Source organism: Eleutherodactylus coqui, chromosome 2 (assembly GCF_035609145.1).
Source record: "Eleutherodactylus coqui strain aEleCoq1 chromosome 2, aEleCoq1.hap1, whole genome shotgun sequence".
NCBI lineage: Eukaryota > Metazoa > Chordata > Amphibia > Anura > Eleutherodactylidae > Eleutherodactylus > Eleutherodactylus coqui.
Genome location: NC_089838.1, coordinates 114,294,343 through 114,306,762, shown reverse-complemented (window position 1 = coordinate 114,306,762; position 12,420 = coordinate 114,294,343). Strand labels below are relative to the sequence as shown.

Below are 12,420 nucleotides of genomic sequence, written 5' to 3'. Positions count from 1 at the left end.
GTCCGGACGTCTGTTTCCTTTTTACTATCCTACTGCTGGGATACAAACTGATTAGCTTAGTGCCTGTAGGCAGATATGACCTGCATGAGTGCATGTGAGAGTCAGCCTACTAGTGTCAGGGTCTGTAACCATAGTTTTCCTGTTACTCCCAATAAAGTTTTAGTACGGTGTTAGCCAGTAGAGCAAAGTGTGATTTTTCTCAGTAAGAGAATCCAAGTAATCTTGTAGATATGATACCTTTTAATGGCTAACAAAAATACATGATGTTATTGCAAGCTTTCGCATCCTTCCTCAGGCATAATGAAACAGATTTGGATGGGACATATATAAATACAAATGTTCACACATGAAAAGGCAGTGCCTCAGCTTTCTCTGCCTGTTTATGTGTGAACATTTGTATTTATATATGTCCCATCCAAATCTGTTTCATTATGCCTGAGGAAGGATCCAAAAGCTCGCTATAACATCATGTATTTTTGTTAGCCATTAAAAGGTATTATATCTAAGATTTCTTGGTTTCTCTTGCTGGGAACAATCACACTTTTCCCAATAAAGACTACTAGAAAGAGATTCTATACTGAGTACCAACATCCTCCTTACGTACCACACTACTTAGTACCTGAGGGGTAACAAAAACCGCAAGCTAGAGATTCATTGTACTTTAATAAGAACATGGAAACCCTAGTCAGCCCTTCACAAAATCAAAGTACAGGAAGTCAAATTAAAAGTAATCTACAGTAATTCACTTAAAAAACTTGTGTAACTGAATATATAAACAGACCTGCAAAGTGGCATAACAATACAGGTGGAGAAATGATCACCTTCCAAAAGTCAATATGGAAAGCTCCTTAAAACAATAATGTTCGCCTCAAAACATTAATCTCAAAATATTTCATTGGCTAAAAATACCATTCTTCATTGGATTGGTACAATAGTTGAATGAAATGGATAATGTGCCAAACATTTTGCATGAAGTTGCTACAGCAACTATATACACTTGATGCAAATGATGTGGAAACACTTGGCCAGTTTGGGGGGGGGGGGGGGGGGGATATCTGACCCTAGTCATTGCTTACTCTCTTATATGAATGACTCTACAGAGAAAAGTGGATTTGAAAGGAAGACTAAATGCAATGTGCCTTTCTGGAAATGCAGGAAAACAGAGGTGTCTTCAAAAGGTCTAAAAATGTGTAACTTCATGAAAGAGTAACTGCTCTGCTACAAACCTATGGTTCTTAATAAATACATTTCCAATCCCTTGCCTTAAAAGCATTAATTCAGCACCCTCCACTTTATTTCGATCTAGCATATTGAACTATGCTATTTAAAAAGGTTTTAGCAAGTAGATTTGTATTGCAAATAACTACGAGGACAAATAGTAAATTATCCATTGTGTTAGTCATTTGGGTGCAATGTGAAGGTTTCTTTTTATGTATTACCTATGTTAGTTCATCTTGAATTGGTATTTGTAGATTTCTCCAAGACTGGAAAACTATGCCCAAGAAACTAAACATGCGCTTCTATATTTTTAGTCCAGAACTGTACTAGAAGCACAGTTTTCCAGAGCTCATGTGGTTAAAGCTGAAGGCAACAGAAAATAGACGCCTTTCAGTCAAGTGCATAAGTGAGACATGTCTATAGTACATGTGATTACGAGGCTGTATAGAAAACAGTGGCTGGGTTGTACGATTGATCCACACTGCTTTGACGTTTGCCTCCAGTTGAAGTGATAAATCCAAAACGTGAACGAGGCTCCGGTTACAATTTTTCCAAGAGTGTAAAATAAAAGGTTTTCTATGATCGCGCCAGTTTCGACTCATGAGCTCGCAGCGTGCCGACAGCATCTTTCACTGCATGGTAGATAATGTTCTTTACCTGAAATAAAAACAAGTAGTAAGAATAAGGGAAAAAATAGGTTTTCAAGTACTATCCATAAAATTAAAGGCTATAGACACCTTTGACAAATGTTAGTGCACATTTTACAGTCAAGGTAACCACAAAGTTTCAGGCTGTAATCTTTATGTATTTTCAGACCCCTGACATGCAATTTGCAACTTGCACCTAAGTGTGGCTGTGGCCCTCCCCGTAATACATGCTGGATATGAGGTCTGACTCCAGATTGCTGCTTCTCCTAGCTCTCATAAACAAGTGCAGCTTCATTTCAGTATGGATTTTCCCTTTTACAGCCCATGAAGGATCAATTCTCCCTTGTGCTGACAAGCCCATGCTGAAGAATGTGATCTTTTTCCATTCTCTCCCCCTACAGAGTCTGCCAAGGGGTGTCTCCACTCACGGCACACAGTTTGTGTGATCTCTTTCTCCTGTGTGTGTTTTCCTCCCCATCTATACCGATAAAATACAGCTTAGGTGATTTGCTCTCGGTAAAAATTTGGATACTTTTCTTTCTTTCCAAAGTATGATTTGCTATATACAACCCCCACCTCCTCCTCCCTATTAGTATCTCTAAGACTTATAGAAGGAAGTGCTGGAGCAAAAAGAGATCCAACACAGCCAAAAGTAATACTTGTCAGATCCATAAAAATAGCAGCAGGACAGCCAGCTATGTGAAGCAGTTGCTCAGACTCTGCAGCGGCAAAATGGTAGGACATTTTTAATGAACTTTAGAAAATTGCTTAATCTAAAAGGAAACTAAAAAAATAATTACAAAAAAATCCAGTGCATAATGTCCATAGTCTTTACATGCTTATTATTCAAACAGAACAAAGTGGGTGAAATAAAAGACAGACAAACAGATCTGGTACTTCGGGTGTTCAGAAACAGATGGCTAGGCTTTCCCATCCCAGCCATTTAAAGCCCAGATGGGAATACCCCTTTGAGTTATTATAAGTTATTGGCATTATACCTGTAATTTGTCCTCATGATTTGTATGCGTATTTGACAAGTGTCTAAACTCCTGTGTCAGTCGAAAGCAATGCTTTACGTGTTCTGGAGAGACAAAATCTTCTGCGACTTTTATACAACTGTATAAGTTGTGGACCTTCAGACAAAAGGAAATAAAAATGATATAAAAACAAGAGACTGTTAGCGTATGGACACAAGCGCGGGAATGGACTCAAAACAATCATGCATGTTTTTGAGATTTCAAGTTTGTTTCAGAATTATGGCAAGAATCAGTTGAGGGTCATTTACATGGGACGATTGTTGAGCAAAATCCAATTCAAACAAACACATTTGCACTATAATTGTCATGTCTAAATACACAGCCATTGTGCACTATTCGTTTACAGTTCACTGGTCGCTTACTTTCATCCAGCATGAAAATCATTGCTGGCTTCTCGCTGAGTGTAAAATCGCTCCCCGCTCAGCACTGAGCAAGAAGTCGGCGAGAACCCAGCGATGATCTGCCTGTCTAAACGCTTTGCACAATGGCTAACAACCTAGTGGTGACTTCAACACTCGTGCAGTTGTTTAGACGACTGTCGTCCTGCCTAAATGGGACATTTGAAAATGATAAGAGTTTCTAGTACTTATTACATCATTTAAAAACAACCAATGAAGGTGCCATGGAAGTGATAATGTAGTGCCTCTAACAAGACTAGAAGGCACTAGAAATTCACATACTGTTACCGTACCTTTAATTCCTTCTAGAAATTTGTGAAAAAAATTGACAACTATGTGTTACCACTCTGACAGTGTCAAATTAGTGCCACACTGTGTAGGGACGTATTACTTTGACTAGGAGTATGGTAACATTCAGTTGCCATTTTATTCATAAATATTCAGGAGAAATAACAGAGCAACCGCACAATGCAAAGTTATTAAAAAAATGCTCAAAAAGTGTTATTTCATGGGGAATGCATGCATTAATTAAAAGTGACATGTCAGGAGAGCTGGCAGGCCCTCTATAAAGGGGAATGTCACTATGATATATTCCCGTTATATGTGAGCCGGTGTTACCGTAGTTATTCCTTTCTATCTGAAACTTCCTCCTCAGATCGGCATGAGACCTCAGTTCTGACCTGCTCAGATTTACTTGGGTTTATGCTGTCAGAAACTAGTCAATTTCTCAACTAGTTGATTTTTTCTGTGTGATGCGGTTACATGACCATACCACAGAAACTGTTTAGAGGTGGACACAGACACCCCTTATCACAGTTACCGATACTGATCCCACAGCTCCTGTAACACAGGTAGGCCTTGGAAATCGCCAACCTGATCCAGCAGGCGATGGTGGACTTGGAGGCCGCCAGACCTCGACTAGTGCCGTCAGGGATGAGGAACAAAGAATCTAAACAGTAGAAGGATTCCGTAGGAGAGAGATCCGCAGTGCGTGGATGACATCAAGATTGTGCACACTCCGTAGAGTGTGAAGGTTGTGGACAAAAGGAGGGTAGAATGATGGCCTCATTGAGCTGGAAGGAAGAAGCCACCTTGGGAAAACACGATGGAACAGGGCAGAGAACTGCCCTTTCGTGATGAACCACCAGAAAGGGAGATCTGCATGATAACGCGGCTTCTTCAGAGACACGGCTGATAAAAGTAATGGATAACAGGAAAGCTGCCTTCAAACATAGTAGATGTAAGGAAATATCACGCATTGGCTCGAAGCAAGACAATTGTAATACATTTAAGGCCAAATCGAGGTCCCAAGATGCTGATGGAAGATGGCAACGAGGGGCAGCGTGTGCCACTTTCTGAAGAAATGTATGCACTGTGGATTTGGCAGCTAGGAAGTGTTGGAGAAGAAACGATAGTGCAGAGACTTGACCCTTTAAAGAGCTTAGGCTCAAGCCCAAATCCACACTTGATTGAAAGAAAGAAAGGATTCTGGGTACAGAAGACTACACGGATTGGAGATGATGCTGCCCACACCATTTGAAGAAGGACTTCCATACCCTATGGTAGATGTGAGAGGAAGATTGTATTCTGGCTCTAAGCTTAGTCCGGACAATGGGGTCTGCGAACCCTTGTGCTTTCAAAACTGCAGATTCAACAGCCATGCATATGTAAATGCAGGTGAAGAGCTGGGCTCTGACACAACATATCTTGTCTGAGTGGAAGGGGCCAGGTTGTCGACCAGTACGGATGTGACATTAGCATACCAAGGGCAATGTTGCCAGTCTGGCACTATGAGGATCAATGGAACACCCTCCCATCTTGGCTTTCTTGAGGAGCTGTGGGATTAGAGATGTTAGTGGAAAGGCGTACAGGAAGGTGAACTGGTTCCATGGTATCGCTAAGTCGTCCACCACAAATGCTTGAGGATCGTAACACAAACAGAGGCAAGCTAGCTGACTGTTGAGTCTGGATGCCATCAGATTCATGTCTGGCATGCTCCATTTGGCGCATATGTGCACAAAGACTTCCTCGTGTAGTGCCTATTCTCTGGGGTCTACTCTTTCCCTGCTGAGGAAGTCTGCCGTCCAATTTTCCATGCTTAAAATGTGAACGGCTGAAATGGTTGGAACGTGTGCCTCTACCCAGCAGAGAACTTCAGCATCCTCACTCATCACTATTGCACTTCTTGTCCCACCCTGGTGTTTTATGTACGCGATAGCTGTCGCGTTATCCATTTGAACACTCATTGGATGACCGGACAGAATCTGGGACCAATGGGTTAGAGACAGACTGATGGGCTCTGAGTTTCAGTACACCAATGGAGAGAGATGATTCTGAGTTGGTCCACTGTCCCTGCACTGTCAAGCTGCCGAGGATGCCCCCCCCCCCCCCCAGCCTAAGAGACTGGCGTCTGTGGTTATCACCATGCCAACAAAGGGGGCGTAAGGACCTTCAGAAGACTGTTACTCATCAGAATCCAATATTTCAATCTGGGCCACTGTGGATGGAGGCAAGGCAGAGTAAAGAGGTGATTGTGTTTAACCGTGCAACCTTGAGGACCGTTGTCATTTCTTAGTCCTCCCATGCGTGCGTTTCAGTAAAAACAAGCCCTCAGTATTGGACTCTTCAGTCGGGTTCATGCTAGATGTCCTGCCCAGCATCTCCACAATGGACCTGGAGGCTTTCATAAGGTCCGAAACCGCCAACGATAGGGAGTGTGCCCATTCAGTTTTAGGGCCCTATAGGGATATGGCGGTGGATATCCCTGGGGCAGGTTTACTGCCTGGTCTGGGAAGCGGGCAGTCTACGCAAAGAGGCTCTTGTTGACTGCATGAAAATTTGGTGCAACAACAGGAGCATGCAAAGTATGTCACAGCGGCCATGCTCTGCTTACTGGGTTCCCCCCTAAAATCTGACATTGAAACTGTATGTGCAGAGGGAAATTCTGCCCATCTGCAACGTGTGAGCAATGCGGTAGCGACAGGCTGACAAGCTACAGGTGGGCTAGGGTGGCTAGCAGCTACCTAGGCAATGTCATCCTAGGATCCAGAAGGTCCCGTGACCTGTGTAACAGAGGAGCTGCAGGAAAAATGGCATCCAGGATGAAAGGTGCAGGAAAACGGAGGTGGGACCGATAGCCAGCAATAAAACCCCTCTTCTGGAAGTGGCCATCGACCAATCCTGTGGCAGCCGAATGCAAGCATCTATGAGTGGTGAGCGTATTTACCATGCAAATATGAAGGGAACGACCCTTCCTTATGACGCAACGAGGGCAGTCGGGAAGGGAAAGCAATTAAAGAAGCGTGGACGAGGCCGAAGGGGAGGTGATCGAAAGAGTGCAGACAGGCCAGAAGCGGAGTTGACCATAACAGCATGGATAGGCCGGAAGGGGAGTTGATCGAAGTAGAGTGGGTACCGTGCCACCAAAGTCTGTCGTGTGGTCACAGCAACTGGACTGACCGTAGAAAAAAACAGTCAGAACTCCCCACACAGCACACCTCAGGGAAGGCCATGCCCAAGAGGGGCCACCCTTTACCCGAAAGGTAACAGCGCACGGGCCCCCTCCCACTTGTACCACAAGATAGTCGGTCACACATGGCGCGGGAAGCATCACACTTAACTACCCAGAGGGAGGTGCCACATGCTGTGGCATGTATATCCAGCCTCACCCTCTGCTATTTCTTGCCTCCCTTTGGTGTGCCCAGGGACTTTGAGTGAAAGCGTCTTCACTGGCGGGTCACAGAAAAGTTAAGGCTTCACTTCGCTGGAGTAGAGCATTAAGTAAATTATGAGGCTTTGAGCAAGGCAAGATCTACATAGCAACATCACATCTTGCCATAGCTAATATGTTTGAACATAGATGAGATGCAATGACGCTGTTACATGCTATTATAGCCTGCACAAATAAAAATAAGTGTTCTGTCTCACTGCAACAGGTGTATCTCATGTGATGCTACTGTTGGGGCTGGACATCAGCATGCAGGCTTCCGCTCTATACAACTGCCAATAATGTGGAGCTCTATATCAGTCCTTTTCTCTGCTAAGCAATAAAAGATGATACATGACAAGTAACTTGTTTTCACTGGCATTGGACTGTCACTCATGTCAGATGCCACACAATAGCGTTGTGGCCTGCATGTTACTGAAGCTACATGTAGTGCGGGTATCTTTTTAGTCCCATTAATATAATTTGTATAAAGCACAATATAACAGGACTGTACTGTGTCGTACCTGATGTGGTGCACCAGCAGGAATGAAAACCGCATCTCCCAGGAATTGTACAATTGCCCAGCCTTGTACTCCATATTCATCATAGAGACGTTTACGTAGCGCCTGATCCAAATACCAACTCTGATCATGTATTGGATCGTGATCTGCTGGATTTTCTTGCCCCTGTTCATCACCAACCTACAACATAAAAAAAAAAGTTAATTACACTCCATTATTATGATGCGTGACTAATACATTAATAGATACCAAAGCCATACCTTTCTAAGAAGCTCACGGATCTTTTCTGCATCCTTAGCCGCATAAATATGCCACAGCGCTCCAGGCTTTTCCTTTCCCTCATAAATCCGTTTTTTTGTTACTTCATCAGCATCGCCTTCATCAATAGTCTTGAGCACCTCTAAAAGTTGTATTACATTAGTCCAACGTGATAAAGTAAACCAACTTTCTTAAATATAGTCCTAACTTGTGCTTTCTGAATTGTGTTTTAGATTACAGTTTTGTAAACTGGAGGACAACCTTTTTACTCAAAGCCTTAAATATTCTTTCACCTTACAAGGTTGCTGACACTATCAAGCCATAATTAAAATGACGACTGTCTAATTCTTGTTGCTGACTTTTCTTTTAGGAACCCCAAACAATTTTTGTACCTGCATATATCTTCTATCAATAAAAGCAATATTTCCCCGTAAAGATACAAACAATGTATAGAAAAAAGCAAAACATTTATAACCGTGATGCTGGAATGGAATATAGTCAATGGATTGGGAAGGTAAGTTAAAACCTATGACGTCACCAGAACCTAATAGTAGGGGCCATAAACTTCAGGTTGCAGGTGCTCCCCCATAAAAGCAGAATGACCAATGTCAGGTAAGTCCATTATAAGTAGCTAGCACAGGCATTATATGGAAATATATAAGTGAAATTCCACTTGATTTATTTTTGTATGTTTTCTCAGTATACAGCAACTGCTATTCTTATTCCTCCTTATATAAGTATACTAATCATCTAAGAAAGCACATAAGAATACACCAAGTGCAAGTCCACTCTCAAGCAGCAGTTTCTGGCTAACAGTCAATGTTAGTAATGCGGCTTAGCATTACGCTAGAATGGTTTTTGATTGTTTACTGAAATGATTACCTTCATCGTGAGCGCTCTCTCCAACTGGAATACCTACATAAACCATCACATTAACTGCGTCTGACACATCCAAATGCAAGTTTGTTGTGCCGACTCGTCTGTCTTCAGCAGTAATTAAACCTTAAAATCAAGAAAAAAAGTGTTAATATTGGCAATTGACTGAATTGTGGATTGAAAAAAACCCCATAATGGGGCAAATGCATCAATATATTTATGGCAGCTTTTATGTGTAAATGTGGCTTTAGAATCAGATGAGCACAACTCATTGATGAAATAGTCTTACAGCCCGCTCCTTACAGTGTTTAGTGCAGCGTTTCAAACGCTGAGATAAATGCTCCCATTGATTTCAATGGGGCCTCACAGACTAGCGTTTTCACGCTGTGATTTTCTGAGCGCTGTCTGCTTTATTTTCATGAGGTTAAGTGCTTTTTAATGCACCTCATCACCCATCACAATGATGGGGTGCGTTAAACGCTGTAGAATGTATTTGAAAACGTCGTGTGAAATTGTGGTAAAACATTACAATTTTGAATGTTGCGTTTAATGAATGGCCTAAAAGTAAATCTTTTTTTGCCCATAACAACTAATCACACTGCAGCTTACACTTCATATTGTTTTCTTGTAAACTGAAAGCTGTGGGAGACCCGTGTGGCACTCGCCTCTCCCCAATATGCATTCATGTGTAAAAACCTGCCCGACTCACTTTAACATACTTAAATGGTCACTAACGTTTCAAATTTGTGCTTATATGATAGTAAGAGTGATCAAAACTGACATTTACTTCATTTAAGTTAAAGAGAATCTGTCACCATCTTTCTGCAGCCCGATATAGTGGCAGTCATGCTGATTACAGGGATGTCTGCTGTTTGTACCTATGTAGTAGTTTGGGAGCTACAGGAGGAAAGATCATAGTCTGTGGCCATCATCCCACCATGTGCTGCCTTCCCTAAAACATTCATTGTATCACTCATAGAGGACATGAGCTCCCAAATAGGACATTGACATGGATTGTCTTGTTGAGACAATTCCTTTAAGGAGTTTAATGGCCTCTCTAGTAAAACGTCTAGTTTCCCTTTAATATACAATGTATACTTAAATAACACTTTTGACATGACAACATACCATAGGCATTATACATTTTAGGCCCAAGATCGGGTCGCACAAAGTAACTGGGCAATCTTGATGCCAAATTAAGCCTCCCATCTCGCTTTGTATATTCTGGCAGAGGAAGATTGTCCATCAAGTCATCAAACCTACAACAAAGTGAAAATATAAAATGTTTCCATAACGTTCCAACGTATTATATAGTGCGAGTTATTGCGGAGCCACAGATGTGAAAAGTCCACGTTGGCTTTCTGTCATCTGAGAAAAGTAAGTGGGGGGCAAATGCAAAAAAAGAGAAAGATTATGCAAATGCTGCTACTTGCATAAGACACGTTCAGCTCCCGAAACAGAAACTGTTTACATCATATGTGGCATCATACATGCCTGCTTGCAGACATTGTATTATTGGGCTGGCAAGTCACAGCGACATGTCAACAACTGAGGATTTGGACAGATTTTTAAAAATATCTTAAGAAACCCGCTTTAACACTTCCTGTGTGTAATGGACCTACCTGGGTCTGGACAAGCTGTGTAAAAGCAGCCAATCCCTTTAATGGTTATGTTGTTTTGAAAGACTGGAATAATGGGTGTCTGTAGTATAAGCTGGAACTAATTGGCTCTTTAACCCCTTAACTCTATATGATGTACGTTTATGTCCTGACAGGGTGGTCCTTAACGCACCAGGACGTAAACTTATGTCATATGGATGGAGAGGGATCAGAAGCAGAGTCTTCACTATCCCATAGCAAGAGCCAGCTGTTACTTATAGCCGGCACAGATACTGCTGTCTGGGCTTGCTATTGTCTATGAACACTATTGTACGTGAGAATGTATTGCGGTACAGAAGTACTGTAATGCTTTATCATAGCTATTATAGTTCAAATCCCCTACAGGGGTATGAAAAATGTAAAAAAAAACAAAAATTGTGTAAAAAAAAACAAAAAACAAAAAAACCCCCAACACTTTATTCATTTTGCCTCCCCATAAAACCGCAATAAAAAAAATGAATAAAAACTTTACAATACATTACACATACCCAAAAATGGTACCAATAAAAACTACAGTTCGCCATGCAAAAACAAGCCCTCATATGACCATACTGATGGAAAAATAAAAGAGTTATTATGGCTTTTGAAAAGTGGAAATAAAAATCTCCAAAAATTGTTTCATCCTTATGGCCAAAATCGAGCGCGTCCTTAAGGGGTAAAGTACATCACGACTTTATAAGACTGGCAGTTTACCTTGTTGGCATCATGTCCCTGAAATCCTCCCCCGGAGGCCAGTCCTTCAGTTTTAGAACCATAGGAGAGCCATCGTCTGCTCTCAGCCTTTCTGCAGAAAAAAAAAGGAAGTTTACAGCGGATGCAACATTATTGGCTGCCAACGGTTATTCATAGAGCTGTACGTTCAGCAAAGTATCATTTATTTGCAACAACCTTAAAGCCTTGCAGAAATCTGGCAATCTAGCTGGCTTCTAGTAACAAAGATACGACATTTCTTATAACGATGCTTCAGATTTGGGGACTATGCATCCACAGTCCTCTGGCATCATGGTTTTTCACCAGAGAGACTCCGTGTACTTAGTATGTGCATTTGTTGAGTTGTTTTGACCCTTTTTGCTTTGATTACCGTTTTTTTCTTTTCTAATTAGCTATTAAGGCTGCTATTTTATAGCCACCTATTCACTGCTGTGGATGGCACGGTGTTTGGTAGGAAGCTGCAAACTGTTCATACACAGCAGATGTTGCAGAAATGTCTGAGGCAGAATATCCATTCCATATATCGAATTGTGGTTGTATCTGCAGTAGGTGGATGGATTCTTACACACATTCAGATACAGGGAACAGTTGTAGAATTCTCTATAACAAATCTGCATGTATCAAGCTAGTTATCTCCTTAATTAGATCCAGATTATCTTCTCTTTTCTACACAACTATGTTCAGTTGCTTTGCACTGTAAAGTATGGCAGTTCAGGAGAATAAAAAAATGCTGGTAAAAAAAAAATACAGATTAGTAAAACTATAAAAAAAGGCTGTACGTACTTTCAATAACTTCAAAACCATCCCAAAAATCACGAACTTTCACATCCGAAATGATAGCACAGTTCCGACAATTCACCAAATCCACATCTTGATCTCCAAATTCAAGGCTAAATGCTTCAGGTTTCCATAACTCCCACTTCAGCTTTTTCTGAACCCCAGAAACAAGCACAGGCTGGAAGGAGCAGAAAAGTCAACTTATTACAGATTACGTACCGATATAGATTAAGGGCTCACTCACTGATTTCGTATTACACCTGCGATGCACGGCCGTGAGATACGTGGTGAATGGAGACAATGAAAGTACATGGACTTGCATTGATCCATTCACATTAACGTGTAAACATTGCGTGTAGATACACTCGAGAATACAATTGGAGTATGTTCTATTTCACGGCGTATCACACAGCATGAGCCCTATTCTTTTTTATGGGCAGTGTACGCAATGTTAGCCATACGCAATACATCGTGTAAGCGCAACGATACATATGCAACCCCACTATTAAACAAAGCGTAGAATTTAAAAAAAAAAGAGCAATCACACTGTGCATGACTGCGTGTGAGATGTTCGGTCATGGGCAGTGCACTTGTTGCCATACGCAGTTTCTGC

General features: G+C 41.6%; 1 protein-coding gene across 1 annotated transcript in view; it reads right to left on the bottom strand.

Annotated features, from left to right (window-relative positions):
• Positions 1-644: 644 nt before the first annotated feature.
• KDM3B (lysine demethylase 3B) overlaps positions 645-12,420 on the bottom strand; it is a 48,780-nt gene continuing 37,004 nt past the window's right edge. Inside the window, exons 17-24 of the mRNA XM_066591385.1 lie at positions 11,814-11,985; positions 11,013-11,103; positions 9,790-9,920; positions 8,668-8,787; positions 7,788-7,927; positions 7,531-7,707; positions 2,864-2,998; positions 645-1,875 (exon numbers count right to left, since the gene is read on the bottom strand). Of these exons, the coding sequence (XP_066447482.1) occupies positions 1,795-1,875; positions 2,864-2,998; positions 7,531-7,707; positions 7,788-7,927; positions 8,668-8,787; positions 9,790-9,920; positions 11,013-11,103; positions 11,814-11,985 (1,047 nt within the window). The 3' untranslated portion in view covers positions 645-1,794. The remainder of the gene's footprint in view (positions 1,876-2,863; positions 2,999-7,530; positions 7,708-7,787; positions 7,928-8,667; positions 8,788-9,789; positions 9,921-11,012; positions 11,104-11,813; positions 11,986-12,420) is intronic.